Genomic DNA, 25017 nt, shown 5'->3' with positions numbered 1-25017 from the left:
GAACATTGTACAGTATTTGCATTATTTTTTGCAGATTCAGAATTGTAATTTGTTCATTTGCATTTGCCTCATTGCACAACTATTAATTTCCCACTTATACATGCAATACCTAATAATACAGTTTCTACCCTCTCCTATTAGCATTCATTGCTCATTTAGAATTGCCATTTGCACTGTATTTGCCCTAATTGCACATTTATACATTCTACTTGTAACACACACTATACTGTACCTAATACTTGTACATTTCCTGCCGTCTTCTTCTATTTGCACTTCTAGTAGTACAACGGCATTTCGTTGTACTGTACTCGTACTGTTCAATGACAATAAAGTTGAATCCAATCTAATCTCATAATGGCATTTTTTTGAGTATGTTTATTTTAGTACGTTTTTTTTGGTTTCTGATGCAGTATGATAGTCTGAATAACCTCACAAGTAATTTATACATCAAATTCTTAAAAAAATAATGTGTGTATCATTAATTTATACAAAACATTTACAATCAATTATGCATCCCTGCTATAAGAAGTTGACGACATTGTCAACCGTAAATACCAGAAATGTTTACACTGACTAAGGCACGTTCAATGGTATGCCTTTGACAGTGTGGGTGTGCTAGCATGCATGGATTGTGCGTGTACATTAAGCTAACAAGCGACCGAAGACAGATGGACATGATTAAAGTCCAAGACATTCGAAGACCTTGCATCAAAGAATGAAAATAACGATAAATCTTAATTTCATTACACTTTATTTTCTCATGGCTGGCCCAGGCCTGCCGGTTTGACAGACAGCTTAAGCTTCATACAAGTAAGGCTCCAAAGCCTCTCTACCGTGAGCCAGGCGGTGTGGAAACAAAAAATACACTCCTAGTGCAGCTGAGGATAAAACCGAGGACTGTTAAGAACCACACGTTTTCTAACAGATACTGTATATAATTTCGGGTGTGTGTGTGTGTGTCTGTGAGATTGATATGCTGTCAAAGCTTGTGCTTCAAAACTTCACCTGGAGTATTCAAATCAATTAAATAAATAATTTAATTTTAATTTATTTAGGACATTTCCAGAATATATTTAAGTTTATTGAGGAATCCTTATTTAACCTTATTAACCCGGTTTTGAAAAAGTACAATACAGTTTCACAACAGTACTTCCAAAGTGATGTAATCAAAGGCAGGACTGAATAACATTGCAGCGGCAGTTTTACGTCAGCAAGCTACATTACTGTAAACCAGTTTTACATAAGTGGTATAGTGTGATCAAAGCGATTGCAGAAGTGAAGAGCGGCCAGGAGACATTCGGTGCTCAAGGCAACAGATCAGTAACAAAACTCTGAATTCTGGCAAACACACGCTGTTACTTTTCTCACTCAAACCAAATGCCTTTATAACCTTCCTCCAATTGTCTGTAATCTAAGTTGTAACCAACTCAAGATGTTTCTCATATGTCTTGATTCCAGAGAATCCCAAATGGCTTCTTATTAAGCTGTACTTTTGACAAAAGACCTATGCAGAAGGAAATAAGTTGTTTAGAATGCGGTGGTTATATTCCTCCTGGCTATTTGTCTTCTGGACCTGTCCAGGTGAATACGTAACAACAAGAGGCCACCATTTCACCTCAGATGTCGTTCCTGCAGTGATTTAATTAAGTGTACGTCCGTGTATGTCGTCAGTCCTATAACACAGACATGGGGATTACCATAGGTATGCCAGGAACGTGTGCACCACATATAGTGCACAAAGAACTGTCAGGGTGGGGATATGGAAGAGGACATGTCTTATACAGTGCAGTGGCCTATGGGTCTGAAGGTTGGCAGGTGGTCAGCAAGAGAAGCGACCGTGTTGTAACCTTGGACAATTCGTTGATTTTATGACGTGAACACCAGCCAGTCAACTCCTATAATCACACACATCTGAGCTCCATGAATGAGAAGTGTGCTTGTGGCTTCTTTATTAGACATCTAGTGCATTAAAGACAAAAGAAAAATATCATAAAACTTGATAATAGCCACTCCTAATAAAATACTTATTAGGGGGTTAATAAGAGTTAATTACCAAACTGTCGATGGACACAATGCACAATAAATACTTAAAATAAATACATCAAGTAGTTATAAATCTGCTGTATCAATATTTAAACATGTTCAGTACATAAACTTTTCTACACAAGCACCTGACTTAAATTACATTACATCATCAAAAACAGTACCATGGGAACACCTCAGTTTGAGCAGCACTAAAATGTATAAAGAACAAGGAGTAAAGAGCCTAAGTCCCCACCCCTTCCTCCCTCTTCCTCAACCCTCTTCCATGCCCATTTTCTTCTCTGAGTTCCAGCTCTGATCCCTAGTGGAACCATGGTTACCAAGCTGATGAGCAAGGCAGCTAGAACGGGTTGGGAAGTTAGACAATGGCATAAGAGAGAGGGGTTGTGTGAGGTTGAGTGTATTGTCAAGCTGAAGCAGACAGCCTTTCAATGTCACCAGAAAGACTGTTCATTAAAGATCTTTGGAAAGCCTCCTCTGAGGATTCTGGAATCAGGAACTCCAAGAGCAGGTCACAAACACAGTAGACCAGGTGCCTGTAGTGTCACAGACAGAGAGACACAGAAAGTGGAAAATGTACCACAAGTTCAATTCAAGGGATGTATTTAAACAAATCAAACACAATGAGAAACCTTAAGGCACGCACAAAACCTGTAGTGTTCTGGGTGTGTGTCAGAACTGTTAGTGCTATTTTTACAATTGAGAATGGAGGGTGCAATGCTGGCATGGGTGAGAAAGGGGTGGATTTTGATGAACAAATAAGTTGTTTGTGTGTCAGTGCTTGAACCCTCACTGGTAAATTGGAAAATTGTTAAATAAATGTGGTGGCTTCATGTTGGGCATTTACTATGACTAAATAATGTGTTTACTTCATCTTCTCAACATTGTATTGTGTGGCAAAGACTCCTGACTATGCATTTTGATTAAATGTTCTAACAAATTAAAAGTCTAAGTGGGGTGAATACTTCTGAGAGTCTCTGTAGGCCATTAATGTTTAAAAAATAGCCTACAGAATTAATTAACATTGTAGAGGCTCTCATCTTTACTAAATATTTTAAATTAAAACAGTTTGAGGTCCACATTGTTCCAATAAATTGAATGGTTGTAATATTAACATACAGAAAGCTCCAATAATATTTGGACAGTGATATATACAGTACACTGATCAGCCACAACATTATGACCACCTGCCTAATATTGTGATCCACCGAGGCATGGACTCCACTAAACCTCTGAAGGTGTGCTGTGGTATCTGGCACCAAGACGTTAGCAAAGTCCTGTAAGTTGCGAGGTGGAGCCTCCATGGATCGGACTTGTTTGTCCAGCACATCCCACAGATGCTCGATTGGATTGAGATCTTGTGAATTTAGAGGCCAAGTCAACACCTTGAACTCATTGTTGTGTTCCTCAAACCCTTCCTGAACCATTTTTGCTTTGTGGCAGAGTGCATTATCCTGCTGAAAGAGGCCAATGCCATCAGGGAATACCGTTGCCATGAAAGGGTGCACCTGGTCAGAAACAATGCTCAGGTAGGTGGTACCTGTCCAAGGTTTCCCAGCAGAAAATTGCCCAAAGCATCACTCTGCCGGTTTGCCTCCTTCCCGTAGTGCATCCTGGTGCCATGTGTTCTACAGGTAAGTGACACATATGTATCCCGGCATCCAGGTGATGTAAAAGAAAACATGATTAATCAGACCAGGCCACCTTCTTCCATTGTTCCGTGGTCCAGTTCTGATGCTCACCTGCCCATTGTAGGCGCTTTCGGCAGTGGACAGGGGTCACCATGGGCACCCTGACTGGTCTGTGGCTGCGCAGCCTCATACGCAACAAACTGCGATGAACTGTTTGTTCAGACACCTTTCTATCAGTACCAGCATGAACTTTTTCAGCAATTTGAGCTACAGTAGCACGTCTGCTGGATCAGATCACACAGGCCCATGACCCTGTCGCCGGTTCAATGCTTTTCCTTCCATGGACCACTTTTGATTGGCACTGACCATTGCAGACCAGGAACACCACACAAGGGCTGTAGTTTCGGAGATGCCAATAGGTGTACATTTGTTCTAGGGCAGACTGTCCCTATTCATTTGAGAGAATTGTCATAAACATTGAAATAAACATTTAAGAATTACAGTTCTGTATATTTGTAGCTGAACTTGGCAGTATGGATGTGTGGATAAACATTCTTTTTTTAACCAAGCGTTTTCAGCTCTAACATCATTAACCAAATTTTGAGGTGACAGAATTTTGTTTTATCTACTAACGAGTAATTTTTTACGGCAATCTGTTCTGAATCTCTCTATTGTTAAAACAGTACATTGTTCCATCAGATAAATTACCTATATTGCTGGAGATTATATCTAACATGATACATTTGACATTGTACCAAGATGTATTCACCCTCTCTCTATATACAGTTGTGCTCATATGTTTGTATACCCTGGCAGACATTGTGACATTTTTGCAATGATTTTGAAAAAATGACTGATCATGCAACAAAGCTGCCTTTTAAGGATAGTGATCATATGAAGCCATTTATTATCACAGTTGTTTGGCTCCTTTTTAAATCATAATGATAACAGAAATCACCCAAATGGCCCTGATCAAAACTTTACAAACCCTTGAATGTTTGCCCTTGTTACATACACACAAGGTGAAAATGGCAATTGAAGGTGATTTTCCCCACCTGTGGCTTTTTAAATTGCAGTTAGTGTTTGTGTATAAAAAGTATATAAAAAGATATCCAAAGCCTTGCAAATGCCCCTCAGTACTGTTCAATCACTTATTACAAAGTGGAAAAAATCAGGGATCTCTTGACACCAAGCCAAGGCCAGGTAGACCAAGAAAGATTTCAGCCAAAACTGTCTGAAGAATTGTTCGGGATACAAAGAAAAACCCACAGGTAACCTCAGGAGAAATGCAGGCTGCTCTGGAAAAATACAGTGTGGTTGTTTCAAGGAGTACAATACAACGATACTAAAACAAAAATGAGCTGCATGATCGTGTTGACAGAAAGAAGCCTTTATTGCACCATTGCCACAAAAAAGCCTGGTTACAATATGCCTAACAACAATATATCACGCCTTGCAACTTCTGGCACACTGTAATTTGGAGTGACGAGACCAAAACAGAGCTTTATGGTCACAACCATAAGCACTATGTTTAGTGAGTGGTCAACAAGGCTTATAGAATACCATCCCCACTGTGAAGCATGGTGGGGGCTCACTGATGTTTTGGGGTTGTGTGAACTGTAACGGCACAGGGAATCTTGTCAAAATGTATGGCAAGATGAATGCAGCATGTTATCAGAAAATACTGGCAGACAATTAGCTTTCTTCTGCATGAAAGCTGTGCATGGGATGCCCTTGAACTTTCCAGCATGACAATGACCCTAAGCACAAGGCCAAGTTGACCCTCCAGTGGTTACAGCAGAAAAAGGTGAAGATTCTGGAGTGGCCATCACAGTCTCCTGACCTCAATATCATCGAGCCGCTCTGGGGAGATCTCAAACGTTCGGTTCATGCAAGACAACCAAAGACCTTGCATGACCTGGAGGTATTCTGCCAAGACGAATGGGCAGCTATACCACCTGCAAGAATTAGGGGCCTTATAGACTATTACAAAAGACTGCACGCTGTCATTGATGCTAAAGGGGGCAGTACACAGTATTAAGAACATTATGCAGACTTTTGAACAGGGATTAGTTCATTTTTTTCTTTGTTGCTATGTTTTGTTTTATGATTGTGCCATTATATTATGACCTACAGATGAATGTGAATCCCATAAGAAATAAAAAACATGTGTTTTGCCTGCTCACTCATGTTTTCTTTACAAACGGTACATATATTACCATTTGTCCAAGGGTAAGCAAACTTTTGAGCACAACTGTATATGCTTTTGTGATTTTTTTGTTACTAATCTGGCAATCTACACTGATAGAGGGCTAACTTTCATGCAATTGCTTGTAAACTGAGTTAATTCAGTAACTGGACTCAATCTCAATCTGTGGTAATTTCCACAACACTGTTTTTGCTGACTGTAACTACTAATCCTTTCAACCTTGATCAATCGAAACATCCGTTGTGTCCCTCCACCCCTTTATACAGGTTTTTCCTTTAATTAGTTGATTTATGTTTCTAAATACAACATTTACAGGCACGAATAGCCAATATAAGGATCTAGGCTTTTACCATCCCCAGATTTTTGCGGGTTTTAAACATTGCTACAGGCGATGCCTGAAATAAGCAGTCTTGATCACATCATTCAGGACATTCTTCAGTTATTTTCAACCTTCCCATCTGTGTGTAACCAAGTTGATATGAAATGTATGCATTAACTGTAAGTGGCTCTAGATAAGAGTGTCTGCAAAAATTTAAAAAGTTCATATAAGCCAGATAAAAAAACTAATCTACGAGCAGTTTGAAAATCGAGAAGGCCCGGTTTCAACAAATTGAAATTGTCAACAAATGTGGTAGGACACTATTTCCGCATTAATGCCAGCTGGAGAAAAAAAAAATTTTTGTCTGTGAATTCCAAAGCCAATGAAGGCGGGACTGACCGGTTTATGTTAGGGTCCTGTAGAGACTCCAGCGCCATTTCCCAGCTCAACCTGTACTTCTCAGAACCCAGCATGTCAGCAATCAGGTCTACAAACACACACATAGGCGCAATTAAGGGATATTCATATCTTTTTTTAGTATGTCAGACAACATTTTCCACTTACATTTAGTGTTGAAGAATCAGCCAGAGAGTTTCTTTGGTCAAAGTATACAATTTCAGAGATTTATTTGGCTATCAAGTTGTGTGCACAAGTCATACATTGAAGTGGATGGATTCTACCCAAAACATGTTCTAAAAAATACCCATATACCCAAAAAAGAACAACAGAATGTTGTTGGATATGTTTTTTCTAATTGTATATTCGATGAAAATGGACTAGCTTCTTCAGCTGTGAAATGTTCAGTGTTGTTCACACATTTATAATGTTAATGGTACAAATAGCAATGCAATTTTGCATTTATATGCATTCATAGACCTCAAAGCCATGAGATGGTTTTGTAGTTTATTGTGTGAATGATTTGAAGCATTTATTTTGTTTGGTCTGACGACTGCTGTATATTGCTCGTGCACACTAGAAAGCAAAATATATCTCAGAAATTAAACTTTCACCAAAACAAATGCCTGGATGATGTGTCAAAATTAAAAGGAAATGGAAAACTAGTTCTGACACTAGAAACCTAAAATATCCTTTTAAAAAGTAATAAGGCACAGTACAATGTCCTAATACATTGGTAATTCAAATAAAGTTTCCATAAACAGTACAGACACTAAATAGGAAATAGTTGTGTTATACAGTAAAGATACTAACCTGGAATTATATGAGTCGAACAGTACAGATACTGACCTGGTAGAAGTTGAGTTAAACAGTACAGACACTGCTGCCTAGTTTCTTCCCTCTGGGCAGGGCTGCGGTCAGGGCGTGGCCCATCAGGGAGGACTCCTCCAGGCCACACCGCCTCCTGCATCACCTGGAGGTAAATTATCCAGCAGGGGGCACTGGCCAGATGGGCCACACACACATCCAGCCACCTAGGGGGAAAAGAACCGCAATGTTAATCAGAAGGGAGTGTAAAAACAGTGGTCTATGCTGCAGTCTCTGATATAAATGTACTGCAGCAGCATTGGTTCAAATCTAGCTCTCCCAAAAATAATCCTAAAAACCTATGTTAAATTAAAAAAGGGATGGGTGGGACTGAGATGAGAAACAGATCTGAGGAAGGCCAACAACGAATGATGAACAGAACCAACAAGAAGTAGAGGCATACATACTCTTCTGAAACAAAATATTAGGTTCTATACAATCAATCTGGGTAGAAGGATAGCATAACATGACAAGTGCGTCGACAAGACCCCACACAGATGCATTTATACACCCACGTAGATTTCTGAAGCCCCTCAAACAACGTGGATGGACATTTTATTTGCAGACCAGAACAAAGCATTACAACTAAGATAATCTCAGATACATAAATTCTATTTATTGCTTGAGAAAGAAGGCTGCTGAGAGAGAAACATACAGTTGACACATCTCACTGTTAAATACCTAGGGTATAACGATACTTCGCCTAGCTAAAATGTACTAGCCACGATAACTGAAAGAGGCATAAGACCAATAAACATTGAAATAATCACCTGCAGATGGTGTTCTATTATGCAACGCTTGGCTGCCCTAATTTTTATTATATATACATAATTTGAATGTTCAGAAGAAAAGCCAAAAAGCCTATGCCTCTTCCATCAAATTCTTCAGCCCATGGCACGCACGCATTTAAGCATGCGCCCCTCAGCATGTATTGTGTGAGCTAGGTTGCAAGTGTCTGCTCTAATTGTGGGCTGAAACTGTTTGGACTTCCTGCTTCCCTGGCCGTAACTCGAGCCTCCGGGGCTGCAGCTCTACTGCCTACTGCAGCTGCTGCTCTTTGAACTCTACTGGAAAAGGAAGAGGACAACTTCATCATCTTTCTCTCTCTCTCTTCATCAGTGTTCTCTCTCTCTCCATTCTTTCTCCATCTGTTTTTATTTCCATCATGTCTGTTTTTTCCCCTTCTCCTTCCTAATCTCATAACAAGGGCTATATTGCCCACTTGAATGGTTATCGTACACTATATTGACGGCTAGAGTATTTTAGCTACATCGCCACGTCCATCAGAGCGAGAGAGACCCTCAGAACCTAATGCCAATGGTTGTTCCGGGGACGCTCTCTAATCTGTAACCTGGCCTGAGGCAATAGTTTCACCTTTTCACGTCATATCTACAGTAAAACGTTGGTGCTTTGGCACACACACTTTATACTTAGGAGCAACTAAGGATAAATGTCTTGCTCAAGGCCAAATCCACTGACATCAACCTACTGAGAATTCAATGTTGGTAATTTTGGCAGTTTTGGTTACTGGCCCGATGTTTAAACAACTAGGATAATGGCCACTGCCTCATCTTTACTGTTTGATATTATGGGCTAGGGTGGTCCATCAATCAAATCTGCAGCCTCCGGCGAACATCTACTGTTGCAACATTGGCTGAAATCGGTCCCACTGCTCTTTCAGTCCAACGTTATCAAAATAAAACATGCCCAAAAACACATAATGCCTCAACTTTCTTAAGCAACGTGTCTACATTGTCCCTAGGAATGTGCAATGGTGGGCTTCCAGCCCAGAAACATCAGCATCCCAGCATGTTTATCTTAGATAATCTTGATGTTGCTTGAGATGAAAAAGCCCTACAAAAATCACATCCATTCCACACATTTGAGATCTTTCTCAGAACTTTCCCATTCCAGAACTGCACCTGCACTGCAGTTTTGTGGCTCCGTGTCAGTCAGCTGGGCCTCTTAAATGTAACTCCCAGTCACTGAAAGAGGAGAGGTGGACTAATACAAGCTAGCAGGCTCCGTGACATCATGCCCATGGCATTCATTGACAGACTCAATGCAGCCTGCTGGTTCATGGCTGTGTAAGTCTGTGTAAATCTATGACACATGGTAAAAGGCAACTATTAAAACAAAGAAGCGTACTTAGCATTTCTTTTTATTATTCTGGCACACATTACCAGAACATTCTGAGCAAAATGGACCATTCCATCTGTGCACATTTTATGTAGTAATGTTTTTTTTTTTACAGTATATAGATGAATATGGATTTCTTTGGTCCTGAATGATGCGCCAATGCTCCTTCACACTTGTCTCTGTTATGGATCAGATGAGCGCTTTCGCAATCTTTAGGAGTATGTATGCTTTCAGACCAGAATCAGGTGAGATTGCTAGGAATGAAACAACACAGAACTATAAAACCAGAGGCCCTCAACCCACAATAAATGCTTTGTGTTTTTGACCAATAATAAGACCTTTTTTGCCAGTTGTATTTAAACAGTATCTGGCAGTTCCCCAGACACATAAAATGTTATGTTTTTACAAGGTATTTACAAATAGTGGTCAAATGGTCTACAAATATCTCTATTGTTCATTTGACTCAGTCTGCTAATATACTGTGTATCAGATAATTAAATAAAAGACAAAAAATTGTGATGCGGTCTCTTCACGTCAAGCATCATTCTGATGAAAATATTTCTCAAAATGTTCTTTCTCAAAATGTTATTTCTCAACACGTTAAAAGTGTTTCATATTTTTTGGATATGCTGCTTAAGCAAATGTGTTTTCATGCTGTTTTAATGCTCCAACTATTGCAGGAATGGGCAACGCCAGTCTTTGAGGAACCCTTGGGTCAAGACAGAATGGGATGCAAAATGATAAGTTTCTCAGGCCTCTCTTAAGGCATTTCCCATGTTGACTGTTGCTATTCAAAAGCTGCAAGATAATTAAACCAGGTGTGCCCTGAAATTGGTCAAATACATGAAACACCTGTAGGTCCCCAGAGAGATTTAAACCACTGAAAAGAAATGGAAGGTATTTTAAATGTCACAGGTTGTTCTCAAACTTCAGTAAAAATTACATTTGTTCTATTACTTGAAAAATATGATTATGGTTGTAGCTCCATATTCTGGCTCTGCTCATCATTCTAGCATTTCTTTACATTAATTTCAACATGTATGGACCCAAAATAAATTGAGCAGCTGGTATGAGCCTTATGTTCTGGGTTAAACAAAGTAACTATAGAGGCTGACAACCAGTTGACACAATTTGTAAATAAAGGGTACTTTTCATGATTTTCATTTCTTTCAACACATCAGCGGGCACAGGTAAATTGTGTGTTCATTGTACAGTCATTGCATCTGTCAGTACAGACTCAGCGGCCACAGATGTTATCGTCTCATCGCAGTCTGTTTCATCTCTCTGCCGCCTAACATCTTCACTCCCATTGACTGTGTGAATAGGCACAGCTCAGTATAGTTATGTCCGGAAATATTTGGACACTGGCAGAATTTTCATATTGCAGCAGTCTTCAGTTGTTGTTAGTTCATGGGTCTTTCTGCCTTAAGTTTGTTTTCAGCAAGTGAAATGCATACTTGATTGGATTGAGATCTGGTGATTGAATATATAATATTTTACTTCTTTGCCATAAAAAAAAACTTGTGGGTTGCTTTCGCAGTATGTTTTGGGTCATTGTCCATTTGTAAAGTGAAGCGCTGTCTAACCAACTTTACTGAATTTGGCTGAATCTGAGCTGACAATATATCCCTATACACTTCAGAATTAATCCGCCTGCTTCTGTCACATCATCAATAAACACTAGCATCCCAGTGTTTGAAAGCCATGCATGCTAATGCCATCACACTGCTTCCACTGTGTTTTACAGTTGATGTGGTATGCTTCAGATCATGAGCTATTCCAAGCCTTCTCCATACTTTTCTCTTCCCATCATTCTGATACAAGTTGATATAAATTGTATTTGTCCAAAGATGGGCTGGCATGTTTTTTTGGCAAAGTCAGGCCTCTCTAATATTGAGGCTTCATAATGGTTTGCACCTTGTGGTGAACCCTCTGTATATGCTCTTGTGATGTCTTCTCTTTGTGGTAGCCTTGGATAATTGTATGCCTATCTACTGGAGAGTGTTTTTCACTTGGCTAGATGATGTGAAAGGTTTTTCTTTACCATGGAAATGATCCTACGATCATCCCCTACTGCTGTCTCCCGTGGACATCTGTAATGTCTGCTCCGCGTGGCACAGCTGCTCCCCTTCCTCTCCGGTGCTCCACCTAGTCGGTGTACCATCCACCGGCAGGAGAGTCATGGCATCAGCGCATCCTGAGGACACACCTGTTTCCAATCACTGTTTAGTTGTGTTTATATTCTGTTGTTCACCCACCGCACCTCATGGATTATTGTTTGTCTGTCGTTGACTGTGTTGATGGGCCTTTTAATACCTGACATGAAAACATAAAGACAATTGAATTGCTATTGCTCGTTTTGTTTATTTTTCCTTTTTGCCTAACTCTTATGCACACATTACACATGCACCATCACAACGTCCACAGACCTTTTTGTGCTGCAGAGCTCACCAGTATGTTCTTTGTTTCTCAGAATGTACCAAACTGTTGATTTGGCCACCCTTAATTTTCCTACTATCTCAGTGATGGATTTTATGTTTTTGCAGCTTAAGGATGGCCTGTTTCACTTGCTTTGAGAGCTCCTTTGACCAAATGTTGTGGGTTTACAGCAACAGCTTCCAAATGCAAATGCAACACCTGGAATCAACTCCAGACATTTTACCTGCTTAATTTCATGAAGAAATAACAAAGGAATAGCCCACACCTGTCAATGAAACAGCTTTTGAGTCAATTGTCCAATTACTTTTGGAAGTAATAAAATTAAGGAGGGTACATATTAAATAATCTGTCTACAAAGCCACATTTCTGGGCTAATCACATAATCCTAGTTCAATGTATCAAACAGAAAACCTTTGACAAATCCCGAATACCACAGATGGTGTAAAAGCCTCTAATTTGGAAAACACTGCCCTAGTTTGTCATGGTTTGGACTAGGCATATAAGTCTGAAATTTCAATATGAGTTAGCAAGTCTTTAAATTATATATATTTCTATTAAAATCTGCAATTCTCTTGTGCGGTCATATTTTTTTAAAGGTAGGTGCTGCCTCCTGGTGGAAGAAAGAGACACTTTTATTGATCCCATTGCTGGTATGGCAGAATGCACCTGGTGCTACAACGACAGCTCCTCAGGCCTTGCCTCCTGCCCATCCAAATACCTGACCTCCAATAAAAATGATCTACAGGGGACACACAAGCACACAAAAAATTAAATAATAATCTCCTCAAGTTTGAACATGTGATTTACGTACAGCGATATAAGATATTTTCCAGTGATGCTCTCCAAACAGGTTTACAGCATGTTACCCAGGCGTGTTACTAGCACTGGCAGAAATACCTTGCCAAGAGATCTGAGGTTAGACCAACTCCTTCTGCTGATTAGGATAAGGGATTTCAGTATCAGATCATTTGATGGGACAAAATTCCATTTCATCCATCATTCTTTCAGTGCAATTATAATGTGCCTTGTGCAGGTAAAGGTTTATTATTAAAATGGGGTGATATGGATAAAAAGTGTACAGGATAAAGCACCTGAACTATTAATAGAATCAGAATATAATTAATAGACCCCTTGAACTACTAAACGTCTACGACCAATATTGAGTAACTTGTTTTGTACCAATTTAATATCTTAAGTACTGCTTTATTTTATCTCTTTCAGGCTTTTACCACAGCAAATATTAACTCTCTGAAAATGTTTATAGTCCAGACACATCACATTCTCACAATGAACATTATTAGAAAAATGAACCTTCAATAAAGGGTCAGTATAGTCATTGTCGGATAATTCGTCACAGGTCAACTTCAGACCATGCGTCTAAGTGTTACATAAGAGTTCTATGTTCTATTGTGTACCAGACCAAAACAATCTCCTCTTCACCCATGTTGGATTCCAACTCAGTTGTTACTGCCAGAGGTTACAATAAAGCACCTGTTCAACACATGCCAGACTGTAATGGACAAACACTGGCTTCCTTCTCCAAGCCGAAGCAGACATAGGCTTTATCCATATTGGAAACGCCTTACACCGTGCGTTACTTCTGACAACAGCCTTATGGGGAAAAGGATGTGATGTCAGATACAGAGAGTGTACATTCTAGTCCAGTTAACCGGTCTCCTCTCCCGGTCAGAATATTGACTTTCCAATTCTGGGCAGCTTGGGTCACAGGAACCTTCCACAAGCTTCCACAGGAGAAAACCCCAAAAGTGGTCAATGGGACAGAACCACACCACATGCACACGAGACACAGATGGACAGAAACATTGTTGCCATTTTAGGTCACAGAACCTCACTTGCCCTCTGTCTGAACCAGTCTGCCAAGCCAATCAAAGATGGAGATCAAGTCACAAATACCATTATTCAGCCAAGTGGTGATGCGGAGATAGAGGTAGACACAGAGAGAGGTTCAGATTGAGAGAGGTCGACAGATGGAGCAATACAGGGAGACAGAGTTGAGGTAGCAAAAGAGGTCATGGTAGCCTTCCTCTGTTGCGAGATGATACAGGATGCATTTTATAACCATCCCCAATAACAAGTGACTTCATGTCATTGATAGTTTACTGATTAAATTGCTTACCCCAAACACTTCTAATATTACCCCTTTGCCAGAATAACCTTGAATATTAAACCCACTAGCGGTCAGGTTTCCGATCTCTCAGCACTGTTTTGGTACCATAATGTTATTTACACAGAGCAAGGGTAGTTCGTATTATTAGGCCCGGAGGCGCATGTGGAGTGGTGGGTCAAATTAAGCAAAGTCGTTAAACCAAGCCTCAAAACAGATTGAAAATAAACTCCATACTATGCCTTCCCATACAATATCTTCGTCAAAACATCCTCCGAACCTCATAGCTTTGTCTTAATTAGATTTACTTGACAACCTAATGTACTTGAAAATCGGTACTCATTAGTACTCCATCGCTAATTGTAACAGGTAGAGGGAAGGAATAGGAGAAGGATGAGTAGCGGACTAGATTGATCTTGGTTCTGTTTCAAGTAGATACACTACCATGTGTAGAAAGAGCTAAAAATCTGTGCAGTTATAAAATGGACCAGCACCCTCGTTTCATAGCTGTCCAGATTTAAGAACGTTCCATAGCCACCATGCCAAAGAGGCTAAAACTTCCAACTGTGAACGGTTCTGGAGGACTTGGACCAAGCCCCTGCAGAGGCCATAAACATATACACACACATCAATAAATCACAGCTCCAGCAGGATTTACACCTTCAAGAATACATAATATGATTTCAGGAGGCCCCTGAACAATGTGTGTCTAACAGGCCATATCCAAGAATGTGGATAGACATTTTATTATTGGGGTACTACCAAAACAAAGCAGCATAGCAAAGATCATATAAGGACCATGAACTTAATTTTAACAAATGACAGTACCACTTTAGTTTTCATTTTCTAAATCAAGTTTTCTTTTCTAAAAAAGTTATCAACATTAATCATTATAATTGGTTACATAAATATTTTAATCATCAATATTTTAGGGATAACCACCAACGTTTTTAACCTTACCTTGGACGACAACAGGACCAGGAAGTGGAAGAATGCTAGATTAGGCAGTATTTTAACAACGCATAATAAATTAATTGCCAGCGCTAGCAACCTGTAGCCAGCAAAATTGCTTTTTACAGTTTGGTGAAGGTAATACAAAGTGCAAATACAAATTGTGTTAAATGCACGTAGGTTTTACTTGTGGATTTTTAACGTCCGTACCATTGCCTTTAAGATCTTACAATGACCATTATCAACTGGGTGCGTAACTATTGTGGATGACTACAGTCAGCCAGGGTTGAGTAGTGCTCTTCCAGCAACCCAGGCCTACTTTGATGCTCAAACCCAATGGGAAGATCCTCTCCGGGAGGATCACAACTACTGCAATCAAATGACCTAGATCAGCTGTGCAGTGGAGATGACAAAAATCTAATGAGGGATTTAGACCTGTCGGCCGTCGGTGATGGGCATACTGCCAAATCCAGAGAATCGTTTTTCTAATATATAGGACTGCCATTTCTTGTCTTTCATACATTGAATCATGTTTACCACCTTTGCTCCTACTTGGATGTCATTGCAAGTAGTGGACCAGCCCACATGGAAGTATTATATATTTACATATCTTTCTTAATATGTGCCAAAAAACATGTAAACATATACAAATATATGTATTATATGTATTACTATAATATGGCCATGTATGTCATGTATTTACATATTCGATTTTGGCAATTTTTCAAAAATGTTTTAATATGTCTTATATATATGTAAATATATTTACATAAATGACAAAATTAGAGTTGCTAATATGCATTTAGCATTTACATCTAACTGATATATTTCCATATATGTAATGTTTCACGTGTTTATTATGTTATCAAGTAGTTTCTTTGAAGTACTTTTATGGAGAGGAATAGCATTCATGATACTGTGTTAAAATGTATGCATACTGTTTTCAAAATGAGTCTCTTTTTCTTTGGCAAATAATATTTTGAGGGTTAATTCCATGTTGTGTTGATGAGAATGCACATTCATATAATTTAATATTTTAAGACATATTATTTAACGTAAAAATATATGACATGCATTGTACTACTGTATGATATTGTGAAAAGTGCAAGTTATATATTTCATAAACATATTCAAGGCACATTTGTACAGTAGGGAGAACAAGTATTTGATACACTGTCGATTTTGCAGGTTTTCCCACTTACAAAGCATGTAGAAGTCGGTAATTTTTATCATAGGTACTCTTCAACTGTGAGGGACGGAATCTATAACAAAAATCCAGAAAATCACATTGATTTTTAATTAATTAATTGGCATTTTATTGCATGACATAAGTATTTGATACATCAGAAAATCAGAACTTAATATTTGGTACAGAAACCTTTGTTTGCAATTACAGAGATCATACGTTTCCTGTAGTTCTTGACCAGGTTTGCACACACTGCAACAGGGATTTTGACCCACTCCTCCATCCAGACCTTCTCCAGATCCTTCAGGTTTCAGCTCCCTCCAATTATAGACTTTCAGCTCCCTCCAAAGATTTTCTATAGGCTTCAGGTCTGGAGACTGGCTAGGCCACTCCAGGATCTTGAGATGTTTCTTACGGAGCCACTCCTTAGTTGCCCTGGCTGTGTGTTTCGGGTCGTTGTCATGCTGGAAGACCCAGCCACGACCCATCTTCAATGCTCTTACTGAGGGAAGGAGGTTGTTAGCCAAGATCTCGAGATACATGGCCCCATCCATCCTCCCTTCAATACAGTGCAGTCATCCTGTCCCCTTTGCAGAAAAGCATCCCCAAAGAATGACGTAGTGTGTTACTAATGGTTTTCTTTGAGACTGTGGTCCCAGCTCTCTTCAGGTCATTGACCAGGTCCTGCCGTGTAGTTCTGGGCTGATCTCTCACCTTCCTCATGATCATTGATGCCCCACGAGGTGAGATCTTGCATGGAGCCCCAGACCGAGGGAGATTGTCCGTCATCTTGAACTTCTTCCATTTTCTAATAATTGCACCAACAGTTGTTGCCTTCTCACCAAGGTGTTTGCCTATTGTTCTGTAGCCCATCCCAGCTCTCTGGTCTTGGCCATTGTGGAGAGGTTGGAGTCTGTTTGAGTTTGTGGACAGGTGTCTTTTATACAGGTAACAAGTTCAAAACGGTGTAGTTAATACAGGTCTGTGAGAGCCGGAATTCTTACTGGTTGGTAGGTGATCAGATACTTATGTCATGCAATAAAATGCCAATTAAATAGTTAAAAATCATACAATGTGATTTTCTGGATTTTTGTTTTAGATTCCGTCACTCACAGTTGAGTACCTATGATAAAAATGTGACTTCTACATGCGTTGTAGGTGAGAAAACCTGCAAAATTGGCAGTGTATCAAATACTTGGTCTCCCTGTATGCAAGTGTAGCTTGCATACAGTCCCTACTATGCAAGCCACACGAATGTATCGGATGGTTGTTGCTTTTTGAGGAGTAATTATGCTAATTTCAGATGCCTATGGTGGCAGGTGCAGTGAAAAATCCATAACACACAGCCCTTCTTTCTAGATGAAATTTGCCCAGGGGATGTGGTGATGTGGACCCATGGATTTAACATCAGGGACTTATGATGAATAGAGAGTGGCCTTAGTAATTCCTGCATTCTGGGGCAAAGTATGGCAGTTCACCTGTGAGGAGGTGACCTCAGTGAATTGCAAATGTCTGCATCCATGCTGAAAGGACAGTATGGCGTTTGAAAAAGGATCTTGCGGTCCTTGCGAAATCTAATAGGAGAACTTATTTTAAGTAAGTAGAGTAAAATTATAGGGAAAGGGAGGGGTTGGCAATGTTTTATTTAATGTTTGACTTGGCATGGAACACTTTGTCGTAACAAATTAACTAAAACCTGGTAGTATATTTAACATGCTCAAATGATGACATACATATTTAATGTTTACTGCTACAAATAAATTCCAATTACTTTGGTTTAAAAGAAGTGTTTCATGTATTATTAAGTTACATTTCTTTCAGTAATGACATAACCAAAATGAAGCAACATAATAAAAAAGTTTTCTGATCTTCGCCACTAACCGATCTGTGTTGCGTTTTAGGAGTATTTTGGCAGTGCTGGCAACATTGTGCAACATTCCTCTGTCATACCACAGCTGGGAGGCGATTTGCATTTTTGTGTCTTGCATCAACTTATCCACTTGCTTTGGGTTGAGCTCAATGAAGGCATTTTAAGAACGGTCCCTTATCACAGGTAATTTCAGCGCCACGGTCACTGAGAGGCAGCTGGGGGTAAAAACGCAGACCTGGGTTGCTGCTACTCTGAGGTGTGTCACTGATCTCTCCATTTGATCAGAAGCACAGCTCTAGGAGACCATTGGACTGCAGCTGAAAAAGAGGGGCCATTACAGAAGAAGCAAAAGCTTTTAAATACTACATGAGAACAGAGGGTCAGTCTATCCTGTCAAAGTCCCAACTGATTATGTTACATAAGCTAATGTGACGGGGGACAAGGGTCAGTCTGAATCTTATGCTAAGGTATCCTTTCAGATACATGTAACGCTCCCTCAAATTTTTCTGTTGTTCTGTTTAACCTTTGTACCTAGCCATACAACTCATATTTGTCCCTGTCCAAAGTCTTCCTGGTAATGTTGCTGATCTTGTTTCTTCCTAATGATTCCTGCAGTCACTGCCCACAGCCCATCTGGTAGTTCCCTCCTTTTCTACCTGATTGTGCAGCTGATCTGGATTCTGCCTAATGACTCTGGACGCAGCCCATCTGCATTTATTGACCTGCTATTCATCTGAACATACAAAAACATCGATGTGACCCAAAAGGTCAAGCACTCAGAGTCTGGCTCCTCTCTAGGTTTCTTCTTAGGCTTAAGTGCCAATGTAAAAAGGGCTTTATAAAATACATTTGATGGATGGATTGAAGAGATGTTTTGGGGGAGCACTCGATTTGGAGGGTGAGGTTGTGGGCCAGGACATGGTGGGATAATTTGTGGCGTTTAATGTTTTATCTTCCTCAGTTTATTTTATTCAGCCCTACAGTCTACCTGGTCCCTGCATTCCATTTTCTTTGTACATCATTACAGGATAATGCTGTCTTGCCCGGTCTAAATTATCAACAGAAAAAAGCAAATAGTAAATTGCCTCATAAATCACGAGAGCAAAATAAACTTAAAAAAATAAACAGTAAACATAAACAGTAAAATGTTCTTATGAATAGGGTATGAATAGAATAAAACATAAAAAGATAATTTGGTAACTAACCCTTCATCCTCAAAAAGAAATCCTAAGACTGTCTCATCTACCGTGCTGACTGACCTTCCATAATCCTATTGCATGATCTTCCTAGTCCAGCAATACATGAACACCCTGGCGTTTGTACTTCCCCTGCATTCACGGACCCAAACATGGTGGTATGGATTCCTGACACTCTGGCTAGGCCCAACGTCTGTTTTAAATAGACACAGTCCCCTTCTATCTTTATTGAAACATGCCCTACTTTGCAAATACTGGTAAGCCTCTGAGCTTTACAGGTTGTTCATGGCTTGCCAATCGCTAGCAATTAATTCAAAGACAACTAAAAATACAACCATTGGTAATTTTGGGCCTACTTTTTATATCATCCTCCCATCCTTCAAAGGTAGAAGGGTGAGAGAGAGTAACAATGATTCTTTGCCACCAACATTAGTAACTTTAGCAAGGTATCATGGGATGTAGGAATATTGTTGATATCTGCCCCGAAGACCCTCCAACTATCATTGTTCTGCCTCAGTCAGATTTTTGCCAGACCAACATAAACTTTTTATTTGCCTCTTACAAAAAGCATACCTATTTTGTTGTATTTTTTGATTTTGTGTAAATGTTTGTGTTCTACTTAAATTTTGCTTTCAAGATCTGTTTTGTTTAGAGGGTCTATTTTGGGATTTCAAAAACTCCCATGTAAAAAAGAAAAGAAAAATACTTTTTCCACTTATCCTGTTATTGGTTTTGTTATGGTTGTAGCCCAAGAGGAATTCCTTAACAATATGTTCTTAGATGGCAAACTAAAAACGACTGTTTAGGGACCGGTAATTCAGAGAGTGGAAAGAGAGAGGAGACCCGTAGGATTGGAACAACAAGCAAAGTTTGCACTGATCAGGGTTTTTCCCGGCAGAAAATGAATCAAAGGTGCTACACCACACTCTGCGATATACTTTATATAATATCTAGCCACTTGAAAAAGAAAACTATTTCAGTGTTAAGTCTGCCCTGTTGTCCATGTTCACTTGAGCAGCAAATGCTCACAACAATGTTCGCCCTAATGCAATAGTAACCAAACAAGAAACCAGGAAAACCTAGTTCAGCCGGCCCGCAATAGGAAATGTTGCTACCTCGAAATTCGTTGCTACCGCAAAAAATCTATTCCTTACATACACCGATCAGCCATAACATTATGACCACTGACAGGTGGGATATTATAGGCAGTAAGTGAACATCCTGTCCTCCAAGTTGATGTGTTAGAAGCAGGAAAAATGGGCAAGCGTAAGGATCTGAGCGACTTTGTCAAGGGCCAAATTGTGACGGCTAGACGACTGGGTCAGAGCATCTCCAAAACTGCAGTCCTTATGGGGTGTGCCCGGTCTGCAATGGTCAGTACCTATCAAAAGTGGTCCAAGGAAGGATATGCGGTGAACCGGCAACATGGTCAAGGGCGACCAAGGCTCATTGATACATGTGGGGAGTGAAGGCTGGCCCGTGTGGTCTCATCAAATTGCTGAAAAAGTTAATGCTGGTACTGAAAGGTGTCAGAACACACAGTGAATCACAGTTTGCTGCGTATGGGGCTGCGTAGCTGCAGAGCAGTTAGGGAGCCCATGCTGACCCCTGTCCACTGCCGAAAGTGTCTACAATTGGCACATGAGCATCAGAACAGGACTACGGAGCAATGGAAGAAGGTGGCCTTTTACATCACATGGATGGCCGGGTGCGTGTGCGTTGCATACCTAGAGAACACATGGAACCAGGATGCACTGTGGGAAGGAGGCAAGCCAGCATAAGCAGTGTGATGCTTTGGGCAATGTTCTGCTGGGAAACCTTGGGTCATGCCATTCATGTGGATGTTACTTTGACACATACCACCTACCTAAGCATTGTTGCAGACCATGTGCACCCTTTCATGGCAACGGTATTCCCTGATGGCATTTGCCTCTTTCAGCAGGAAAGTAAAAATGGTTCAGGAATGGTTTGAGGAACACAACAATGAGTTCAAGGTGATGACTTGGCCTCCAAATTCCCCAGGTCTCAATCCAATCAAGCATCTGTGAGATGAGCTGGACAAACAGGTCCGATCCATTGAGGCACCACCTGGCAACTGCTAACGTCTTGGTGACAAATACCACAGCACACCTTCAGAGGTCTAGTGGAGTCCATGCCTCGGTGGGTCAGGGCTGTTTTGGCGGCAAAAGGAGGACCTACACAATATTATACATGTGGTCAAAATGTCATGGCTGATCGAAGTATTAACATGTTACATATTTGTTTTTGTTTTTTTGTTTTTTACATATAGTGAGGAAAAATTGTATTTGATCCCCTGCTGATTTTGTACGTTTGCCCACTAAGAAAGAAATGATCAGTCTCTAATTTTAATAGTAGGTTTATTTGAACAGTGAGAGACAGAATAACAACAAAAAATCCAGAAAAACGCATGTCAAAAATGTTATAAATTGATTTGCTTGGTGATGGTTTTGTAGCCTATTCCAGCCTTGTGTAGGTCTACAATCTGGTCTCTGACATCTGTGGACAGCTCTTTGGTCTTGGCTATGGTGGAGAGTTTGGAATCTGATTGATTGCTTCTGTGGACTGGTGTCTTTTATACAGGTAACAAGCTGAGATAAGGAGCAATCGATCTATACAATTTGTTGTTATTCTGTCTGTCACTGTTCAAATAAACCTACCATTAAAATTATAGATTGATAATTTCTTGTCAGTGGGCAAACGTACAAAATCAGCAAGGGATCAAATAATTTTTCCCTTCACTGTATGTAGGATTTTACACTCTTTTGTTCTCCTCTGCCTGTCCAGGACTAGTAGACATTTTATTGGATTTAATGCATTGGCTCCACAATGCTTCTAGCACACTGAGCATACCATTACCCCTTTATTATGTCTGAGCCACCCGATTTTTTTTTTCCATTGAGCAGCAAAACTATGTTTTTGACTCGCCCAAGCCCATTCAAAATAATCCAATTGTCGGGGAAACCTACCCATCTGGCCACAGTGCCAAAATGAATAGTTTCCACCTACAGTCACATTCACTGCAGTATATCGCTGGTAGGCTGTTTAGCTTATGAGTGCAAAATTATGTATTACCAAACAGACACACAGAGGTAGTGTAAGATTTTGGGTAGGCGGCCACCTTTGCATTTTATATGCAGGAAAATCCCTACTGATGAGCCAAAACGTTATGTCAACTCAAAGGTGAAGTGAATAATGGCGATCATCTCATAACAAGGGCACATGTCAAGGTCTTGGTACATTAGATGGTAAAGCGTTGGGTGTCTAAGGCTCATCAAGGCACGAGGGCAATGAAGGTTATCCAGTTGGGTCTGAACTGACAGAATTTTTATGATGGTTACAGGAGGAATGTGTGACAACACACAGTGCATCGCACCCTGCTGTGTATGGGGCTGCATAGCTGCAGACCGGTCAGAGTGCCCATGATGACCCATCCACTGTCGAAAGTGTTTACAATGGACATGTGAGTGTAAGAAGTGGACCTTGGAGTGAAAGAAGATTGACTGGTCCAATGAATGCTGTTTTCTTTTACATCACGTGGACGGCTGTATACATGTATGCTATTTACCTGGGGAAGTGATGGCACCAGGATACACTATAGGAAGATGACATGCCGGTGGAGGGAGTGTGATGTTCTGGGCAATATTCTGCTGGGAAACCCTGAGTCCGGGCATTCATGTGGATGTCAATTTGACACATTCATGTGGATGTTAATTTGTTGCAGACCAGGTACACTCATTCATGGCAAAGGTAATCCCTCATGGCAGTGGCCTCGTACAGCAGGATAATGCGCCCTGCCACACTGCACACACATTGTTTGGGAATAGTTTGAGGAACATGATGAAGAGGTGTTGCCCTGGCCTCCAAATTCCTGAGATCTCAATCCAATTGAGCATCTCTGGGATGTTCTGGACCAACAAGTCCACTCCACAGTGGCTCCATCTCGTAACTTACAGGACTCGAAGGATCTGATGCTAATGTTTTGGTGCCAGATACCACAGGACACGTTCAGGGGTCTTGTAGAGTCCATGCCTTGGTGGGTCAGCACAAGAGCATATTACGCAGGGGGTCTTAATGTTTTGTCTCTTCATTGCATGCCATTCTTATAAGCGGATTGTATTTTCAAAAACATTTGCCAAGCTGTATGAACCTCAGACACTTACTGCTTATCAGGAGAGAACTTTGTCAGGTGCATTTGAATATTTTTTACATTTTGCCTCAAAACGGACAAGTTCCCTCCTATCTCTCTCTGAGGTTGCATGTGTTTTCTAAGCTTGCCATCAGTGTGATTTCAGAGCTGTGACTTTGTAGAAGTGTACTTCTAGACTAGATCTCCATATAGTGTTGTCATATAGTGCCCTCTAAAGTATTCACTCCCCTTTGGACTTTTTATCGTGCTACAGGTTGTGATCGTGATTGTGCTACAACAAATGAAAGTAAATCATATTTTTTTTACTAATTAACACAAAAACAAACAAATAAAAAAACAACAAAACAGTAGTAAGGGAGGCCACCAAGAGACCTATGGCAACTATAAAGGAATTACTATCTTCCACAGTTAAGCTGGGAAACACTGTGCATACTTCAATAATAGCCATGTGTGTCACAATACTGGCTATTATGGAAGAGCATCAAAAAGAAAGACATTGCTGAAAAAACCTGGAAAACTCTGAGATCTTGTGAAAGAAAATTCTAAAGGTCTGATAAGTCCAAAAGAGCTTTTAGGTCCCAACACTAAGCAAAATTTTTGGAGCAAGCCTAACATTGCATATGATCCTGAGAACACCATCCCTCCCGTGAATTATGGTGATCACAGCATCATGCTATGGGGATACTTCTCTGCATCAGGGCCTTGATAGCTTGTGATGATAGGGGCAAAATGCATTCAATCAAGTACAGACAAATCCTGGAGAAAACCTGCTGAAGTCTGCAAACACACAGCCAAAGCCACACTGGGGTGGTTTAAAAAAAAAAGGTCAGTGTCCTGGAGAGGCTTTGTCAAAGCCCAGATCTCAAACTAATTGAGAGAATGGGGAAAGAGTTGAAAATTGCTACTCACCAAAGCTCCCCATTCAATTTGATGGGGAGCTTCAAATTGAATGGGTTTTATTTTTCACTTAGATTGTGTTGTGTTTGGCAGAGACAAACAATCCTAATTGAGTCAATTTTGATGTTATGGTGTAATAAATCAAATGCAGAAAAGTCAGAGGGGTTGAATACCACTGTATATAGACGTTGTTTCTGTAAACAAGGACCAGACAATGACAATAACTATTACATGATCGGACATAACCACAAGTCCATACTTGGACACTGATAAAGATCATGTCACAGATGATCCTATTGGACTGTTAATTGGTGATGCACATGTAGCAGTTCACATCATAAGACCCATCCATCAAGATAGCCATCAGATGCAGGTGTGAATCTTGTCTCAGATCCATGGTGCGGTTCTGCCAAAGTTCATTACGTAAGCCCCTGACAATGTGGGCGTAGATATAAATGACTTCAGAAAAGATCTGGCACACCTCCCGAGCCAGTCCAATCCCAAACAACTAAACCTGGGTTCAAATACCACCCTATTTTAAGCTAGCTTGATTGAGCAAGCCGGACACCATGGAACAAATA

At 40.2% G+C, this 25017-nt stretch overlaps 1 protein-coding gene across 4 annotated transcripts in view; it reads right to left on the bottom strand.

Moving 5' to 3' along the window:
• Positions 1-623: 623 nt before the first annotated feature.
• Positions 624-25017, bottom strand: part of LOC105007798 (sorting nexin-19) — a 38041-nt gene continuing 13647 nt past the window's right edge. For 3 of the 4 annotated variants that reach the window (XM_020044568.2, XM_034293046.1, XM_034293045.1), the window contains 3 exons: positions 7448-7632; positions 6602-6689; positions 1926-2579 (listed from right to left, as the gene is read on the bottom strand). In XM_020044568.2, the coding sequence (XP_019900127.2) occupies positions 2450-2579; positions 6602-6689; positions 7448-7632 (403 nt within the window). In that variant the 3' untranslated portion in view covers positions 1926-2449. Of the gene's footprint in view, positions 2580-6601; positions 6690-7447; positions 7633-25017 lie in introns of all 4 variants that reach the window. The other variant, XM_034293047.1, reaches the window with a different exon arrangement.

Source organism: Esox lucius, chromosome 7, assembly GCF_011004845.1.
Source record: "Esox lucius isolate fEsoLuc1 chromosome 7, fEsoLuc1.pri, whole genome shotgun sequence".
Taxonomy (NCBI): domain Eukaryota; kingdom Metazoa; phylum Chordata; class Actinopteri; order Esociformes; family Esocidae; genus Esox; species Esox lucius.
Note: the sequence above shows the minus strand (reverse complement) of the source record. Positions and strands in the feature narration are given on the sequence as shown.